Source organism: Leptodactylus fuscus, chromosome 3 (genome assembly GCF_031893055.1).
Source record: "Leptodactylus fuscus isolate aLepFus1 chromosome 3, aLepFus1.hap2, whole genome shotgun sequence".
NCBI lineage: Eukaryota > Metazoa > Chordata > Amphibia > Anura > Leptodactylidae > Leptodactylus > Leptodactylus fuscus.
The window spans coordinates 128,244,645-128,264,945 of NC_134267.1; the positions used below are offsets into that span (position 1 = coordinate 128,244,645).

The window sequence follows — 20,301 nt, forward strand, 5'->3', positions numbered from 1 at the left end:
TTTCTACTCTGCTCCTGGAGAGCAATGCCAGCACATAGGAGGAGCAGGGAGTCCTAAGAAAAGTGAGTAATGAACCCTTCACGCCTTGGGCCCTGCCAGTAACTAAAGAGCACTTCCATCAGTTCTAACGGAATCAATAATTGGTTACCTATGGGGTCTATTAACCAATTAACCATCACTCTCCTGATAATGATCATCATTTAGGAGAGCAATGGCCAGCTAGTGTCAGCAAGGGGGAAGTTTTAACTATAAAACCACTCACTTGTGAACGACCCTGCTTCTAAGAATAATTGACCCCAGAAATGACTTCTTTGTAGACAACTGTGGTTTCCAAAGTCATATCTATGGAGTCAGATTCAGCACAGGCCATGTATGTGGAACTCTCCTCTTGGCTGGACATATTCAGATATTCATGTCACTAGATTGTTAGCTTATCAAGACAATATTGTTTTATAATATTGCACCAAAAAGTGATACTTAGAGATTGTAGCCTTTCAATGATTTTGTAAGTATGTTATGATTAGAGATGAGCGAACACTAAAATGTTCGAGGTTCGAAATTCGATTCGAACAGCCGCTCACTGTTCGAGTGTTCGAACAGGTTTCGAACCCCATTATAGTCTATGGGGAACATATACTCGTTAAGGGGGAAACCCAAATCCGTGTCTGGAGGGTCACCAAGTCCACTATCACACCCCAGGAAATGATACCAACACCCTGGAATGACACTGGGACAGCAGGGGAAGCATGTCTGGGGGCATAAAAGTCACTTTATTTCATGGAAATCCCTGTCAGCTTGCGATTTTCGCAAGCTAACTTTTCCCCATAGAAATGCATTGGCCAGCGCTGATTGGCCAGAGTACGGAATTCGACCAATCAGCGCTGGCTCTGCTGGAGGAGGCGGAGTCTAAGATCGCTCCACACCAGTCTCCATTCAGGTCCGACCTTAGACTCCGCCTCCTCCGGCAGAGCCAGCGCTGATTGGCCGAAGGCTGGCCAATGCATTCCTATTGGTAGCAGTGCTGAGCCAGTTCTGCTCAACTACACCGTGTGCCGGTCAGCCCATCTGATATAGCAGAGCCGAGTGTGGATTCCTATATCCACACTCGGCTCTGCTACATCACACACGAGTGTGTGATGTAGCAGAGTCGAGTGTGAATATAGGAATGCATTGGCCAGCGCTGATTGGCCAGAGTACGGAACTCGACCAATCAGCGCTGGCTCTGCCGGAGGAGGCGGAGTCTAAGGTCGGACCTGAATGGAGACTGGTGTGGAGCGATCTTAGACTCCGCCTCCTCCAGCAGAGCCAGCGCTGATTGGTCGAGTTCCGTACTCTGGCCAATCAGCGCTGTCCAATGCATTCCTATTGGAAAAAGTTTATGTCACAAAAATCACAATTACACACCCGATAGAGCCCCAAAAAGTTATTTTTAATAACATTCCCCCCTAAATAAAGGTTATCCCTAGCTATCCCTGCCTGTACAGCTATCCCTGTCTCTTAGTCACAAAGTTCACATTCTCATATGACCCGGATTTGAAATCCACTATTCGTCTAAAATGGAGGTCACCTGATTTCAGCAGCCAATGACTTTTTCCGATTTTTTTCGATGCCTCCGGTGTCGTAGTTCCTGTCCCACCTCCCCTGCGCTGTTATTGGTGCAAAAAAAGCGCCAGGGAAGGTGGGAGGGGAATCAAATTTTTTTGGAGTTTGCCACGTGATGTTCGATTCGAATCGAAGACATCGAACAGCCTGATATCCGATCGAAAATGAGTTCGATAGAACACTGTTCGCTCATCTCTAGTTATGATGTTGTATTGAATGGTTTCATGAGTGTCCTTACTAACAGTAGCTTTAGGAGTTATTTTATTCCTATTGATAGGGATGTAGGCATGCCAAACAGCAGTAAATTAAGACAAATGGCCATAGAAATTGTCAATATTTCATTTTTTAAATTGACTGTTTACTAGTTCTACTGTTATGACAGGTTAATATGTAAAACGTACCTGTAGGTTCTCAGATAAGGAACTGAGTAGGATAACTTCCAAAATAAACTCTTCACCTCTTGTAACTGAATATGGCATGTTTAATGTAATTAAAAACGGTTTAAATATGGAAATCTAGAAATAAAGAACATTTGGAGACTATAAATAACATTCTGAATTATTGAAGAACAATGATAGAGATAATTCTAGATTAATTTTTGGGGTGCTAATTGTATTATAACAAATTTAGAAGAAATATTGATAGAAATAAAATGATGCAAAACAAGTATTACCTCAACAGATTCTTCAGCTACTCCAAGTCCAAGTCTTTCAGAAATAACAAATGCTGTAGCCACCCAAGATGTATTTCTATCAGGTACTGCTATGTCAAGGCTTTTTGTTGAACTTGAGCTGTGAATTCATATAATAAGATAGTTGACAAAAATAGGGTATAGATTTCCATTTTGTGCAGTATGGACATACAAAAATAAAATTCAGTTTCCTTGAGTAAAGATGGCTAAACCTGAGCTCAGGCCTCTCCTCACTATGGTCCTATAGATATGTATGCGTTTGCTTATTCTCCTACAACTTTTTCTTAGCAAATACTTCAAACATGTAATAAAATTCATGTAATGAGTTTGTATATTGTTGTGTTACATTTCTTACATTTGGTAATAGGTAAATGATAAAATGCGCCATACACAAATGGCCACTAGAATAACTGGAATGACTAAAATAATCCCTGTCTACTGTTGTATACGTCTTGCAGAAAATGTAACATAACAATTGCCTTTTTTAACAATTCATAATTGATTTCACAAGTAGAATGTATGTAATACAACCACATTCACATTTGTCTTTTTCATTCAAGTGCTATATAATACTGTATAACCAATTATATAAGCCAAAAACCTATCATTGGAAGCCATTGGATAGCACTGAACTATAACACAGATTCTAGTCCCATTTTACCAGTGTGTATACAATTGCTATACAATTTTCTATAAACCTTTATTATATGACAATAAATCTAATCTATAATTGAATAAGTACTTATTTCTTTTATTTATGTTCTTTATATACCTTATATTAATATCTTGCCAGATCCAAATGTCTGTTTGTCGTGGAGGCAACATGGTTTGCTCTGTAGTTCGAGGAATGGACTCTAAAATGAAATTGAAAATAAAAATGCTAAAACTGCAAGTAGTCACATTGTGTAATTTGGTCATACAGTGAACTGACCTATGTAACTTCTGTTAATATGTTATTATTATAACATACAAAATTCATGTACAAGTATGCAATATTAAAGGAGTTTTCTGGGCAGAAAATCTTTTTTTTAGAAAGGTCTGCTAGTGCTAGTAATGGGTTAATAAGTAGCAGTGTTTTGAATGATTTCTGGGTATCTCTGGCAGCTGCTGGCATTCTCTCCCTTTGTTTTCACGGTGTGGCTTCCTGCTGTACAGCTTCCTGTGTAGCTGCCGCACTAGTTCCCTCTCACTCAGTTCCCCCTCTTCTCTAAGGGCTCGTTCACATCTGCGCCTGTACTCCGTTCTGCAGGTTTCCGTTTCCTGCACAAAACAGAGGCAGGAGACGGAAACCTTCCGGAATGTTTCAAGCCCATTCCTTTGAATGGGCTTGAAAAGTCTCCGGCCGTGTGCGCTGGTGAGCATTTTATGCGCTCCGCGGCGAAACCGGTTTTTATAAACCGGACACCGAGTCGGACATGCAGTACTCTGTGTCCAGTTTAAAAAAAAACGGTTTCGCCGCAGAGCGCATAAAACGCTCACCGGCGCTCACGCCGAACTCGGCATGACAGGTTTCCATCTTCTGCATGCAGAAGATAGAAACCTGAAAACGGAGATCGAACGCTGGTGTGAACCCAGCGTAACTCTGTTACAAAATGCTTCCATCTCACTAAGCCGAGCCCCTCCCACTCTCATGGACTAGCGATCCCGCCCATTACTAGCCCCTCCCATCCTCCCCTGTATCCCTAGCTTAGTTATTCCACCCACTACTAGAAGACAGAAAGACAGGGAGGAGCCACAGGAAGGCTTGGTAAGTATTGATGGGGATAGAGAAGGGGGATGAGTAATGGTGATGTTATGTTTCGGAAGTCCAACCATGACTCTGAGCAGTGAAGAACACCCCCCAGTACATGTCTAAGGGTGAGTACTGTCGGGGTGAGGGGTGTTCGTCACCGCTCAGCATCATGGCTGGGTAGTAAGGAACGCCCCACACACAGTACTGTCAGGAGGGGCATTCACAGCTAGACTGTCAGGAATGCTGTTCTGACAGTGAAGAGCTATCAGTAATGGTACCAATATCTCTTCCCCCAGAGCACATAACGGGAAAGCCAACAGGACACTGAATTCAGCGCACTCTCGGCTTTCTAGCGTTATATAAAACCTTATGTTCCCGAGGACATGAAAGATCTTCTTTAAGCACATTTGCACTGAGTAGTTTCAGACAATAAGCATTACAATACTTTTGTGTTTGATATCATTGATGTGAGTGAATTACAGAAAGAAACAACCTCAAAGTTTTACAGAGCCCTATTATATCACTACATGCCTTCAATTTTATCTTATGCTTTAAGAAGAAGTATTCTTAAGTATTATAGAGCTATTGGCTCTATACCTATGGCATTATGTGCCTCTATATAGCTTAGTTTGTATGATAGGAAACAAGTGAAGCCCACTAAAGTAAAATATATGTAATTTAATTTGTTAAAATAATTCAAAATAATTGATCAAATAAAAACATCTCAAGCTCTATTTAAGCTGATTTATACAAATGCTATTGCAATATAGTCATTCTGAAATTGATATTGTTTGTTAACATGTGCAAGCAGTCCGCTGGACAATCAAAGTAAAATTGCTGACATCCCAGATGTCTGTAGAACATGCGTTCAAACGTACCATATTTGTTTTGGATCACAGCATCAGTCATGCTCGCCGGGAGAACCTGATTAGAAAAATGAAAAACGCATTTGCTTACTGTTTTTAATAAATAGAAATTCATTGATGTAGACAAAACAATGTGCTTACACATATGTTTACAGAATAAAAGAACATACAGTATTTATAGTGTGCACTTATGAATACAATATGCAAGGGAAAGGGATTTAAGCTGCATTTGCAAAATTCAGATTTTTCGATCACTGCCACATAGTCACATTATTCAAGATCAGTTTATGGTTTAGACTATCAATTCCCAACAGGGAAGTCAGGAGGCCACAACATTTGGGGAGATGACCACATGACTTCATGCATCCTTAGGACATTTTTTGACTTTGGAAAAAATTATTTAGTAGGGAAGCCTTGAGGATTGTTTTATTGTCCTGCGTTTCAAAAGGTTGGGAAACACTGGGTAAAACTGTCACATTTCTTTAAGGTGTTCAGTGCTACTGTGATACTGGACAGGACACTTCAGCATGTGTAAATGTTGCACGTCATAGTGGCATTCATGACATACCTTTATGATAGAAGAATACCGTGACTTTTTTTTTAATCTCTTACTAATCCCTAAAATGCAAGGTCACTTTATGTTATATGGGAATTCTACACAGCAGCACTCCTGGAGCCCAGGGAAACACTGCACTGCCAGAAGTGTCACTGTGCTGAAAAAATCAGTACAGGTGTCCTAGCTATGTGGAAACTTGTTTCTCGGTGTTGATGGGATCCTTGCACTCAGACTTGGATAATAAAGAACACAAAAACAATTTTTTTTTATCTAATATATTGTTGAATGCAATTTGTGTACGTTTTTCTTAATACTGCCCTCCTTAATATGTGTTTGTATGTTATTTTTTTAAATATCCAATAATAGTCAGTATTTCTCATACCTGATAGTGAGACATCAGCTCATCATAGACCTAGAAATATAATACAATATTACATTAATGAGTGCTGGAAGTATTAACACAATATATGTCAGCATTTAGAAGTGTCCTATGGATGGCACATTGCATGGTATCCCACTACCATTCCTATAAAGAACAAAAAGCAGCAGTATCTAAACAAGGGTTCATGGATGTGGTAACAGGGACACCATGTGGCACAGTAAGGTGCCTCCATAGGCTCATCTAGAATCATTGGCCTGATATTAAGAAAAACTAGACAGTAAAGACTGATAATTTAATTACATTGAACACATCTTATCAAAACCAGATTTAATGTGACAGATTTCAGTACCCACATTTTCTATGCATACCACCCTATAACCTATGAGAAGAGCCATAGTCTTCATAGTCTTCTATGAAGACTACTTTCTAATGCATTTTTGGGTATCTTTACTCATATCACTCATGATTAGCAATCTCCAATATCTATACTCACTTTACTTGTAGTCAGATCTCCATGAAGCACAGAACTTTTATCAATAACTCGCAGACCAACCAAAGAATGGGGTTCCTCCACATTGACCAATAAGGACACATGTTCTGATGGATGTGCCATGTTTTTACTCCATGATAGGGAAACCTTGAAGATTCAGATGTGACATGTCACTCGGGATGTTTATAGCTTTGATTATGTTGTGTCAAGTATCTTCTGACTGTCAGTTTTAATGAATATGATAAAGAATATAGTTTCATACTGTTTAGTAGCCTAACCAGCTTACCAGCATTTCCTTGTATTTGTTTTATTGTTTGCTATTTAGTCATGTGCCTTAGTACTATACACAAGTAATATCTTGAACACAATAGGAATCATAGTGATTATGTATCGATTTTTGGACTGGATTTTGTATCATAAAGATTCGGATAAGACATGACACCATTGATGTGTTTTTATCTTCAATATCAAACTATAAGGTAATCATAATACGGAAATAACAATGAACTGCTAAGTTGTGGCATAAAATGTAAATGTTCCTACTGCTACACGACCCACAATAATGCTTTGTACAGGACATAGACCTACTGGTATGTTATGGGTCTGATTTAGTTGTACTGGTGCATGAACATACAATATAAATTAATCATACAGTATGGTTAAAATGGACATTTTGTAACCTTAGTTACAAATCAATTTCTTATTACCATAAATTTGTTTTATGTCATCTTCCTGGTCTTAAGAATATCAGAGTGCCTACAGATTTTATATCCAGGTCAATAAATTATATAAACTGTTTGTCCAATTAATGCGCATATAAAAGTTACCTTGTTGTTTAATGTCCCTTTGATAGATAATATTTTAGAAATTTGCATGATTTCATTAAAATTGTTACTGCTATTAAGCCAATAAACTATTAGTTTTACTGAGGGCACCCATGAAGCTTCGGGAGTAAGGCTGAACTTTGTGCAATTCTTGCCAGTAAACACAACCAAGCCTTTGGATATCACCTACAAAAAAAACAAAATATAGTTCATCATAATGTATTCTTATTAAATTATATGGTGTCATATAACTTTTTAGGTATTTGAAAACATGGTTGAGGTTGCAATAACTGCAAAGTAAATTTAAAATCACATATTACTATAGACCATGGCATATAAATCATGAAAAAAATGACAATTTACTATTCCTTAATATTGCATATTTGGGGTTACTTTGAAGTTCTGTGTCCTACATAATACACTGTTCTCAGAGACTGGTAATACTGCCCTCCCATAACAATACTATAGCTGTGCAAAGGCCCCAGGCCTGGGTCCAATTTGCCAGAATTGCCTGCAGACAGATTTGATGCAAACAGAGGCTGAAAATGTCAAAGGAGTAACCTTGGTTGGCTATTCTAGAAGAAAACCAAAGCACTTGCTGGTGTCTGAAGGCAAATTGGCACTTCCTTGATGCACTAGCAAGCTGGTGTGAATATCCATAAAAAGATCTCTGCATTGATTCATTGGTTTATGTTTCTATCCCAACTGAAGCCCCCTGCAGTGACACTACTATAAAGGGACATGACAGGCTCCCTTTTTTTACAGTAGAAGGTACAGTATTTAATTTATTCCTAGTATTCTAGTTTATTCCTATTATTCTCACAGCCTTATACTTTATGTAAGATAGAAACCACTATTCCTATACAACAAACGCTTACCCATTTAGAAAGACACATGTACATTATCAGGATCTAACGCCTTTTTCATTGGTGCAAGAATTTGGTGCATAATACAAGTTTGTTTAGAATAAATTTATATTCACTACTTACCACATAGTAAATTTCTGGTATCTTCAGGTGGGTTGTAACTTGTATTTTAAATTCTTCTCCTACCTGCATTTAAATATTCACATATACATTTATAATGTAACAGCAGCATATTTAGTATCCTATATTTTCAGTCAATGCTTTCAGTGCTTTAAAGCGAAAGCCCCACATTGCAGAAAAACTGTTTCTTTGTTGTAGATTTTGCTGCAGTTTTTTGAGCCAAAGTCAAGTGTGGCTTGAAAAGAAATGGGAAATATAAAGGAAGTTTGTATACTTCTCCATTACGTTAAATCTACTCATGGCTTTGGCTCATAAAATACAGCAAAATCTGACACAAAAAAGCAACTTTTCTGCAATGTGGGGCCTTAGTTTAAAAGATGATTTGTCCATTTCAATAACATTCATGAGACAGTCTGAGACCTGTAGACTATTTAATGTAATGTATACGCCCTGTAAGCTCAGGAGAAGTCTCAGGTAACGTGCAGAATGAAATGCTCACCTTTCTGACATTCTCTTTAATACAATATCATTAATAAAACAGAATAGTTGTGTCATATATTTCAATTACCTTCAGGGGTGATTTTGAGATCTGGATGTCAATAAAAGGATTCTTTGTATATACTAAATCTGAGCTGAAAATTTCACTGATGTTTTGGTATTCAACCTATACAGCAAAAGAAAAAATATTGTTTGGAAAGACAACATATAAGAAGCAATGTATATGCTGTAAGCTGAAATTCACTGATGACTTTTCTACTCACAATAATGGTTATCCATTGAATGAATTGTGAAACAGGAAATTCCAGATCAATGACACCAGACTCTGGAATAGTGTATCGTAGCAGAGTGGTGCAGTTGTCTGATGAGTTCCTCCACTGGGTAACGTTAACAGTAACTTTCTTATCTCTTTCTTCTTTGCGTAAGGATTTTTTATCAATCCGTTGCACCTGAATCTGCAGATGGACACATGTACTGTACTTAAACGTATATGGTGTATTGTCTGAATGCATTCATGTACTAGACTGCTCTTAGTCACAACTAGGTCACAACATATGCAGCTTTAACAGTTCCAATGTATTAATTTTCTGATATTTATATTTGCTTTACTAGATTTATAGTAAATTGCCAATATAATCTACCACTGATACAGAATCTGTGACATAACAGTATCTTACCTTAGCGGTGAAATTGAGACCAGGACCAAAAGCTGGTTGAGGGTTGATGATACTTAGTTTGTACTCTGAATTTTCACGTAATATGTAGGATTCTGCATTTACTATAATACCTATAAGACAATATTAATTTTTTTTCACCATTCTGTTGAACAGTTACACATTAAGCGAAATTCATCAAAAATGGCTTTACATACACTGTCAAGCAAAAGGGTAACAATTTGAACTTGTGACTTTCAAGCTCCATATCTCCCCATTCACTACAGCTCCAAACATGAGCCAACCATCATTTTATATGCAAACATCTTGGATATCTCATACATAAATTTGGCTTGCAACTATTTCCCATATGATTAGTTATGCAGATTCTAGTCATGTAACTGCATTGTCTGATTCCTCTAGGACATGCTCTTGATCAGATTCAAGAATGTCTCAATCGAAATCTGATCCCAGGTCTCTTCTACATGGTCCCAATGTTGATGTCCTGACTCCTGATTTGTTTCAGGTCGAACAAGTTCAGATAGAACCAAAAGTGAAATTATCATATTCTGAGGTCTCTTCAGACTCCAAAGAATAGTAGGTTGGGGCCCAGGAGAGGTGTAAAAAAATTAAAAAAAAACATTTAAGCTCCCCTTTCAATCACCTATTTTGCACCTACTCCTGGCGTCTAGTGATTTTTTTCGGTCTTCTTATATTATATGCCAAGTGTCACCTCAATTGTCACATGGGCATGCCAAGTGTCATGACGAGCAGAGAAAGGGAAGGCGAGTATAAATGTATTTTATTTTTTTTACCATTCCTGGGCCTTCACAAATTGTTTTTTTTTTGTTAAAAATCTTACAATTTGGTTTGTCCACCTTTAATACTAATGAACTGAACATAATTATAGTTAACAACTATTTGTTGATATATTGAACACAACATGTGTTCTGCTTCATTCATTTTACACATATAAATACCTTTTCTAACCCACTGCATGTAGCATAATTCCCAGTAATAGATATACAAAGTAAAATCATAAAGTCCAGACTTTTCATTGGCAAAAAAATTCATGATAGGAGATTTGAAGTTACATGTCTTCTCAGTCACCATACACTAGGTGCTGCATTGTTACCCCGTTCAGAGTACAGTAGCTGCTGCATGACCATGGTTACATTTTTAATAGCAAATACAGTACATCATGACAGATGATATTCTGACTTTTGGTCATAGGCAATAAATTTGGAACCAGTTGCCTTCCCAGGCTATTTTTCCTTGACACCATGTGAATTGTAATATATAATTGAAATATATATCATGTATTATAAAATTTACCTGTTAGGCCTTCAATTACAGAAACTGTTACATTCATTCCTTGTTGGTTTAGCACAGGTAGTAGTTCTACTCGAGTGAAACTGAAGTTCATAGATCCCAAAATCTATAAAATAAGTAGTCAGAAGATCAGTAAAATATATTCACAATTGTTATTAGGACATTTACTTGTATTGTGCTTTACAGCAGGGCAAAGAAAATGCACTTACACAGCCCCTGAAGCCACAGGCCTCACAAAGTAGGTTATCTGTCTCGTAAATATAAATTCTAGGGCCAATGTCATATGAACCAAAGTAGCACTTTGGACTGTGGGAAGAGGCTCTGAATGAGGTGGGTAGGAGCATACTCAGTAACCTGGCCAGGATATGCTCTCTGAAGCAGCGCCACACCTCTAATGAGGCGAGGTGAGGCACTCGCCTTGGGCGGCAGGCCGGAGGGGCGCAGCAGCCCATGCGATTTTTTTATATTTTTTTCTTTGAACCAGCGCAGGAGAGCTGCCGCTCTCCTTGCACTGGTTCAGACATCTACGTATCAGCATAGGCGGTGTCATCATGCTGCCCACGCTGATAAGGAGACGTCTGCCAGGAGAAGAGGATGCGTCGGCAGCAGCGGGAGCAGAAGCAGCATCAGCATCGAGGTCGGTAAGTATGAGAACTTTATGTTTGTTTGTTTTATAATAGGCCGCTACTTGCTGGAGTATTCTTAGCCTATTTACCAACCTCCCTGGGCCTGCTCACTGCCGCCCCCGCTTCCCCTTGTACTATAGGCCATGGAAGGCGGTAGTGAGCAGGCCCGGGCCAGGCTGCGATCCCACTACCGCTATTATTATACTCAGGGGTCTTTTCAGACCCATGAGTAAATAGTGATTTTAATGATAGAATCCCCTTAAAGAAAAAAGATGTAAGATGCTTGTGACAAAGATCTTATTACTGCAGTGAGCATTTTTTTTGCTGATCATGATTCATGAGCTAAACAAGAATTATACTTGACAAAGACAGAAAAACATACCTCATATATCTTATTTACTTCTTTTAAACCTTCCAAGCCATACAGTGGTTTCACGGTTACTGTTACATTTCCTTTTATCGGTGTTTTTGATGCGTACCTAGAATTAAAATAATATTCTGAATGCTAATAAAATCAATAGATAGCTACTTTAAATAGGTTATTAGATGATAGATAGATAGATAGATAGATAGATAGATAGATAGATAGATAGATGGATGGATGGATGGATGGATGGATGGATGGATGGATGGATGGATAGATAGATAGATAGATAGATAGATAGATAGATAGATAGATAGATAGATAGATAGATAGATAGATAGATCATAGATAGATACTTACTGTGCTGTGACTGTACCAGTAAGGTTGAACATTTTTGAGTCAATGTAGTAAGGTGGAATATGTAGGATTACATCAAACTTTGGTGAAGCTACAAATACATGAGATGCATAGTAATATAGATTATTTATTCACAATTGAAAATGATTAATTATGTAAGTATGATAAACATGTCAATATAATTGATAGTAACAATAATCATCGTCTCTATCTCAATCATCAAGGTAACATCACTCAGCTCTCAGTCAGCTGATTCTAGTGAAAATATAAGATTTGTTGAAGAACATGGCATTTCTTTACATGATGATTGATAATGTATACCAAGAATATAAATAGAGGGCAGTAAAACATACCATAGTCAGATATAGAAAAGTGCGCAGACTGTTCATAACCCTGCGAAGCACAAAAAAGTAAATAACCAATTAATATAGACTTGTGTTATGTAGTGCATCAATATGCCCCTTATCCTATGTAAATCACCAACGTGATTCTTATATTCCCAGCACAACCAAAGAATTTATCATATTTTTATATGCTCCTTGCATTTCTTATAGCTTTTACCCTATAACATTCCAAAGATGCAACGTAAAAAAAATAAGCTATAAAAAAAGATTTTTTTTTCTTAGCGTGCAACCACTCAATGCCCCACGAGCTGACCCTTCGTTTACATCTGCGTTCGGTATTCCGTTCGGGAAGTCCACATGGGGACCCCCGAACAGGACCCCGAACGCAATTGCAAGCACTGTGCAGTAAAAGCACATGGACTCCATTATAGTCTATGGGGTCTGTGTTCTTTCACTGGCACACCGCTTGCAGCTGTGTTCGGTATTCCATTCGGGGGGACCTCATTCGGACTCCCTGGACGGAATACCAACACAGATGTGAACGAGACCTGACTGATACTTTCTTAAAAGTCTAAATTTGATTTGAAATACAGAATCTTACTTAATATTGCAGGACAATTATTTTTTTCTATATTCCTTTAAAGCTATAAAGAAACGCATTGCATTGACACCCAGAAAAAGCGTTATCTAAATATAGGATCTCTCAACTTTCAGTTACATTTTACATTTGATATTTTTTGGTATGACAATATGGTGAGACAGCAGATGGAAGAAATTCTGCCTCCAAACATTAGAATTGCATTTTCACATGCAGCAAGTTTGTTGCTGAAATTTCTGCAAATAATAATCTGTTTTATAAATTTAATTATTTTTTTCTGTAAAATCTGCATGGATTTATGAGATAGGCAAATAGGTGTCTTCAACAAATTTACTGCATGTGAGGATTCCATAAGCATACCCATGGAAATAAGAAACGTTGCACAGAATATATTATTAAAGAAAGGCAAATAATAATAAAATCCCTGCACCCAGGAGGGTAGGGGTTGGAAAATCCGGTCCATACATGAGATCGACTTTCCAGGCCAAACCCAGTCTGGAGACTCAAACTCCCTCCATTGTAGTTATTTAAGATGCTAGGAGCCCCATCCTCCCCATGGCTTTACTGTCCCATATTGTATATATACAATACAATATACAGGTGGCAAGGACATCACAGGCCACTCTGATGCAAGGCGACCAGGTATCTGGACCAGTTTCAGTCTGGGAAATGCAAATCATATCTGCCCATGGGCAGGGGGTGTAATTGTTCACATGCATGGTTTCTATTACTATAGCATGAGTCTATGTCTATAGCATGAGTACAGAAAATCATCTATAAAGTACTTACGTCTGATGCAGCTTGTATCTTCCAATCACCTAACAAAAGTCTGTCTGACAATAAGAACTCTTTTGAGACAATTCCCATAACTGGCTTAATCTTTAGCCACTGCTGGACAATATAATTCTTAGGATCCTTTTAATAAAAATGTGATAAATACATATTAAAATCTAATATAAATATAAAATAATGTATATACTAGATTTATTCACAAAAGTTTGTATGACAAAGCGTTTCATTGTTATCCAAATTTAAAAAAAAGACTAGGGCTACACGACAACTTTATCTGCGACCCCTCTCACATAACCACAGATTGCCATGTTGTCCTGCTGTTGCTTCACTAATATAAGTGAAATAAAGTTGCATTACAACTGTATGGTGCCATGACTGCAACTTCTAAGGTGAAGGAGTCACAGGGTGACATGGCGATCTTTGGTCGTGCAATGGGAGTTACAGGCAAAGTTCCCACTTATCCCTTGCCTAAAACTAAAATGAAAAACGTTTATTCTTAAGTATACTTTATTCAACAACTTAAAGGGGTTGTCATCACATACAACTCCAATAATATGAGAGCTGCCACTACTTCCCATGCAACTTCTGAAACCTCTGTTGGCTGCTCATTTGTCCTGCGGTAGATTAGTCAGAATGGCTCCTTCAGCACAAGAACACGTTTTAATTTGACTCCCAGCTGGAAACCAACTTCTATGACACCCCTGTGCCCTAATATGCTACATGACGAGGACCTGTTCAGCAGAGACAAACCAACTTATGTGGCGCCCATATACCCTAATAGGCTACATGACAAGGATCTGATCATCAGAGACAAACCTCTTTTCTCTGAAGACAATAGTAACATCCATATTCATCTGAATTATCTGGAAAAGTTTCTGCTTGGAAACTGAAAGACATACCTTGATGATAAGGTCCACAACTCCTTTGTATGGTCTCAGGTCATGGTTTACAGAGATGACACGGATTCTGACACTTTCTCCAGGTTTGTATGTAGTTTTGTCAGTTTGTATAAATATCAATGTATTGTTTGTCTGCGCCTTCACTCGTATTCGCTCCGAAAACACTAATGTATTAGTATCTCCACAACCAATCACAGCCAGTGTATAAGATGGGGTCGAAGGGTCTGCTGGTATCTGACAAAAACATATATTATTTTGTTTTTTCAGGTATAGTCCGGATGTGGAAATATTTTCACTTATAAAAAATACAACAAAAAAATACAAACATGGCATTATACTGTGTGGAGAAACAGTAACATGGCATTATACTGTGAAGGGGGCACTAACATATATAGCAATATAGCTTGTGGGGGCATTGAAGTGACATTATACTATGGGTGGCACTTTTATGACATAAGACTGTGGGTGGGAAACTGCAAAGATTTATACTGTAGAAGAAGCATTAAGAACCATTATACTGGGCAGAAATTGGACATTGGTGCCCTCACACAATATAATACCTCACAAGAGGCCTCCAAATGTTATAATGTACTACTGTTGCCCCCTGACAGTATAATACTCCTTAGTTCCCCCTTGTACCCTGTATAATTCTTCATTACATAACCACACACAGTATAATGGTCTTAAAGTGTCCTCGGAAAGATTGGGCAATAATAACAGTTGGAAGAAAAACTTATCTCCCGACCATTGTCCCCTAAGCCATAGCAGCAGCAGGGATCTGCAAAGAGGCTGCAATGTGCACAAAAATTGTACCAAAATACAGGGACAATGCAAAGTAGCCAGTTTGTGGTATAAACAATCTAAAACTGTTCTAGATATATTAACCAGCATTAGACACTGTTATAAATCTGGCTCATTTTAATATTGGCTAGTGTAAATTTGTATTGTCTAATTAAACAAATTAGTAAATCTTCCTTATCCACAAAAATTCAACAATGACTCTATATATACCTCCAATAACTTTATATGCCTCTATTTTGGTCTGTCTTTGATAGACGAAATCTCAAACAATAGCAATCAAAATTTTTCTCCTTTTTTTTTAGAATTATAATGGTCCATACTTAAAAGAACTGAATTCTTTATGAAATATATAAATAATATATATAATAATATATCATATATAAATAATATACTCACTGCAGGTATAGTGATTGTTCCAATAAGATCTAAAGAAACAGCAAAAAGTCTAGGTCAGCCACATAGCACGGAAATATGTTTTTGGTATTCTCATCATAACTGGAAATAAAATACATTGCATGGAAATCACAATCTGTTTCCACTCACCGTTGTGGAATACTTTGCTCACATTCACCAAAATTTCAGTGGAAGTCATAATCCCTGCCGACACTATAATTTCAGAATACTTATCCCCAAACCAGTGGACTGCTAATGTGGTGTTTTTTCCAGGGATAATAAAACTCGGTGCTGTAATGTAATATGATGGTCTGTAAGACAAGAAAAGTATTTAAAGCAATTCTGTACTTACTAGATGAACTCAGTTTTCATATTCGAAAGGAGATTTCTTCTGACAAGTATCTATTATGCAAAGGATTTTTACTTTCTAGGATTTAATAGGCAGAGGTCAGAAGCAGAATGTAAGACAGTGTTACTGAGCAAGCAGGACTTTTCTTTCCGCCAATTTTGGTGGAAACCTGGGGGACCCCATTATAGTCTATGGGTTCTGTGGGTAATCTGTTTTAGCAGATACGGTTTTGGTTTTCCGAAGAACAGAGACCCCCAACGCTAGTGTGAACATGCGACTCTCATTAACAGAGACTATGGAAACTAAGCAAGTGGGTTCTAACAAAAAAAAAAAAACAATTGAACTGTAATTTTTCAAATAATTTGTTAGCATATAAATATTGAAAATGGTGAGTAAATATCATATGGACTTACCTTCCATCACAGGTAGCCAGAACTGTGAACAGGAGGACAAGAAAGCTCAACAGTGGACGCCAGAACAGAAACATTGTGCTTTCTGTCTAAACTGACACTGTATTGCTGCTATCCCAAAATATAAGATGAGACATCTTCGGATTTGCTGCCTTTTAAATCTGCTGTGGTGTGAAGTCCTATGGAAGCTGAAACTGTGACCACACACCTTGTACACAATGCTGAACACTCAGCTCGACACCTTCTTTGTATATGTCCTGTCACTATTGTTTAGATGCTCCTGTGAAACTGCTTATTCTAGCATCCTAGCATCCTGTGTGCTACTTGATGCTAATGTTACTGAAGATCAATGGATTTATAACCATGACTTTTCCAGGATTGTAATATTGATGACCTATCTTTAGGCTGGGTTCACACCAGCGTTTAAACTCTATTTGGGGTTTCCGTCCCCAAACCCATTGCACCCATTGCATGCAGCACTTTTCTCTCTGCATTTTTCACCCTTTTCAGGCAGAAACCCGGCTGACCCCATTATAGTGTACAGGGTCTGCGGGGATCCGTGAGTTACCGTTTTTTTAAGCGGATTAGGTTTCCATTCAGGGGGTCCCCAAGTGAACCCCCGAAGGAAACTCGAACTCAGGTGTGAACCAGGTGTTAGAATAGGTCATAAATAGAGATGAGCGAGTACTGTTCGGATCAGCCGATCCGAACAGCATGCTCGCATAGAAATGAATGGTCGTAGCCGACACGCGGGGGGTTAAGCGGCCGGTCGCCGTCAAAGCGGAAGTACCAGGTGCATCCATTCATTTCTATGGAGCGTGCTGTTCGGATTGGCTGATCCGAACAGTACTCGCTCATCTCTAGTCATAAATTTCAGATCAGTGGGAGCCCAGGACTCAAGACACTATGATCAGCTGTTTGAAAAATATGTGGAATTCAATAAGATTCTGTGGCCTCTTCACTGACTTGCAAGATCAATGCTGTATATTAATTCAGAGGCTGTGCATGGCATTGAAGCTCAGCCTTATTCACTTGAAAGGGATTGAGCTGCAAACAAGCCATGTGACTGATAAACATGGCTATTGATACGCAGCTAATCTAGGAGGATCCTGAGTATCGGACCCCACTAATTAGTTAAGAGTGGCCTATTCAAAGGATAAGTCATTAACAACATAGCAAGTGGCAACTTAAGACACTGCTACGGAAGACACCGTGATGGAAACATATCGCATTTTATCTATATAGAAAACACCAGTGTTTCTGTAGGTATAATTGACATGCTGCAATGTGAAAAATGCATTTTTGAAATGGCACCATTTATGCTGTAGATTTTTTTCTGAAGTGTGTGGATGGGATAAGCCATCCACTTTGCAGGTAGCCTAGAGTGCATCGTTTTTGCAACATGGGGCCCACAGCCTTTGGCTGAGACTACATGTTGGGGAACGGCTGCTTTTTTGCTGTTTCAATTTTTAAGCAGAAGGCAGGAATGTATTAATAGAAGGGAGATGTATAAGAGCTGCCTTTATATTTCCCATTCCTTTTGAAGCCACTCTTGGATTTGGCTATATAAAAAAAAAAAAAAAATTAAACAGGACAAATTCTGCAACAAATAATGGAGTTTTTCTGCAGTGTTTGGCCCCAGCCTAAGTGATCATATCATCAAGGTTTGGTCAAGGAATTTGGAAACCCCCTGGGCCTACTCCACACTTTTGGAAGTAGAGGAGAGTGGCTCAGAAAAAAAATTACAGATGAAAGATGCATACTATTGAGCTGGGGTTTGAAGACCCCATCAACCCAAGCCTTACCCCACTAGAGGCCATGGACACTTGTCCACTTAATATTCAACATACACCTGTTCCATAAAAGTACAGGTGGGAAATATACATAAGGCTTTACTCTGTTTTGTGTGCAAGTTGATACAGGATATGCTTAGGCCCTATTCGCGTCTGCGTTTGGGCATCCATTCAGGAAGTTCACTTGGGGACCCCACAGGGGTGTAACTACAAGGGTAGCAGCCGTAACGGCTGCCACAGGGCCCGGGAAAGTAGGGGGCCCGGCAACAACTGCTACCGCTGTGTTTTTTTAAAAAAAAAATAGACAGTTATTGACTGGAGTAACTCCAGCTGGTAATGGGCCCTATTTACATACCGAACCTGAATCCCGCCCACGGCGACATGCGCTCCTCCTTCTGCGGAGGCCACTGTAAGCAGGAGCCAGGATCTGTAAGAAAGGCTGCAGGCCCACAAACTGTTATTATACTCAATGGTCTTTTGGGGCATAATAGTGCGTGCAGGAATGGGGGGGGGGGTTGGTTGGTCAGGGTCTCAGGCGTTAGTCAGTCGGCGGAGGGCCCATGTCAAAACTTCGCCACGGAGCCCCATCATTCCTAGGTATGCCATTGGGACCACATAAACAGAAACCTTTACGCATAAAAAAGTAGTTACCTAAGGTAAACCATAGACTTTAATGGGGTCCATGTGGTTTCCGCATGAAACATGCAAGCAGCACTTTTCTCTTCGCTTTTTTCATGCGGAAACTAAGTGGAAACCACACAGACCCCATTGAAGTGTATGGGTCCGCGGGTTTACATTAGGTGACTACTTTCTTATGCGTATGGGTTTCCGTTTGGGGGGGTCTCCAAGCGGACTTCCCAAATGGAAACCCGAATACAGATGTGAAACAGGCCTTATTCATATAATTTGAATTTTTATTTTTATTTATGCATTTGTATACATGTAAGGCCTTATTTACACATCAGAGAATGTAAGCCAGGGCCAGGAGAAAACCAGGGAAAAATCTTTCCATTATACTTTTTCCCTGTGTATTACCTCTCAATCAATGATGCAAATCATTGTCTGAAATACTGATGTGTGAATACGGCCTAATGCTATGTGTGAGTACATCTGTTTATGGAGGTATTTATGTTGGTGCATATTTTATGTTTTGTTTTTTCACTCTCACACTATTGACTCTCTTGTTATAACACATCCTATTTTTACCAGCAAATGCCTTGATGTCATTGCTATGCAGAGTGGAAGGGAAGTGAAGTCCCCAGTCTTATTGTTCTAATCTAAACCACTTCACATATAATTCACATATTTTTGCATTGTCTTTATTTTTCAGCATAATCTAGCAGTGAATGTGCAGAAAAATATTACAGCTATTTTATAGTCACTGTGTACTGGATGAGATTCTAGCAAGAAAAGCGATGTGGGGAAAAAGCGATGTGTTGCCGCTATGTTTTGGCTGTGGTGAAAACGCCTCTCAGAAAACACTGCATTATACACTCACCGGCCACTTTATTAGGTACACCATGCTAGTAACGGGTTGGACCCCTTTTGCCTTCAGAACTGCCTCAATTCTTCGTGGCATAGATTCAACAAGGTGCTGGAAGCATTCCTCAGAGATTTTGGTCCATATTGACATGATGGCATCACACAGTTGCCGCAGATTTGTCGGCTGCACATCCATGATGCGAATCTCCCGTTCCACCACATCCCAAAGATGCTCTATTGGATTGAGATCTGGTGACTGTGGAGGCCATTGGAGTACAGTGAACTCATTGTCATGTTCAAGAAACCAGTCTGAGATGATTCCAGCTTTATGACATGGCCCATTATCCTGCTGAAAGTAGCCATCAGATGTTGGGTACATTGTGGTCATAAAGGGATGGACATGGTCAGCAACAATACTCAGGTAGGCTTTGGCGTTGCAACGATGCTCAATTGGTACCAAGGGGCCCAAAGAGTGCCAAGA

General features: G+C 38.9%; 1 protein-coding gene across 1 annotated transcript in view; it reads right to left on the minus strand.

The window, feature by feature from the left end:
* The window catches only part of LOC142196897 (CD109 antigen-like), a 36,878-nt gene extending 20,256 nt beyond the window's left edge, over positions 1-16,622 (minus strand). Inside the window, exons 1-20 of the mRNA XM_075266880.1 lie at positions 16,549-16,622; positions 15,937-16,097; positions 15,790-15,818; positions 14,593-14,826; positions 13,691-13,816; positions 12,313-12,352; positions 11,963-12,050; positions 11,621-11,717; positions 10,616-10,718; positions 9,305-9,414; positions 8,891-9,082; positions 8,698-8,793; positions 8,133-8,195; positions 7,147-7,329; positions 6,323-6,466; positions 5,830-5,859; positions 4,904-4,949; positions 3,066-3,147; positions 2,276-2,393; positions 2,004-2,117 (exon numbers count right to left, since the gene is read on the minus strand). Of these exons, the coding sequence (XP_075122981.1) occupies positions 2,004-2,117; positions 2,276-2,393; positions 3,066-3,147; positions 4,904-4,949; positions 5,830-5,859; positions 6,323-6,466; positions 7,147-7,329; positions 8,133-8,195; positions 8,698-8,793; positions 8,891-9,082; positions 9,305-9,414; positions 10,616-10,718; positions 11,621-11,717; positions 11,963-12,050; positions 12,313-12,352; positions 13,691-13,816; positions 14,593-14,826; positions 15,790-15,818; positions 15,937-16,097; positions 16,549-16,622 (2,130 nt within the window). The remainder of the gene's footprint in view (positions 1-2,003; positions 2,118-2,275; positions 2,394-3,065; positions 3,148-4,903; positions 4,950-5,829; positions 5,860-6,322; positions 6,467-7,146; positions 7,330-8,132; positions 8,196-8,697; positions 8,794-8,890; positions 9,083-9,304; positions 9,415-10,615; positions 10,719-11,620; positions 11,718-11,962; positions 12,051-12,312; positions 12,353-13,690; positions 13,817-14,592; positions 14,827-15,789; positions 15,819-15,936; positions 16,098-16,548) is intronic.
* Positions 16,623-20,301: the final 3,679 nt, after the last annotated feature.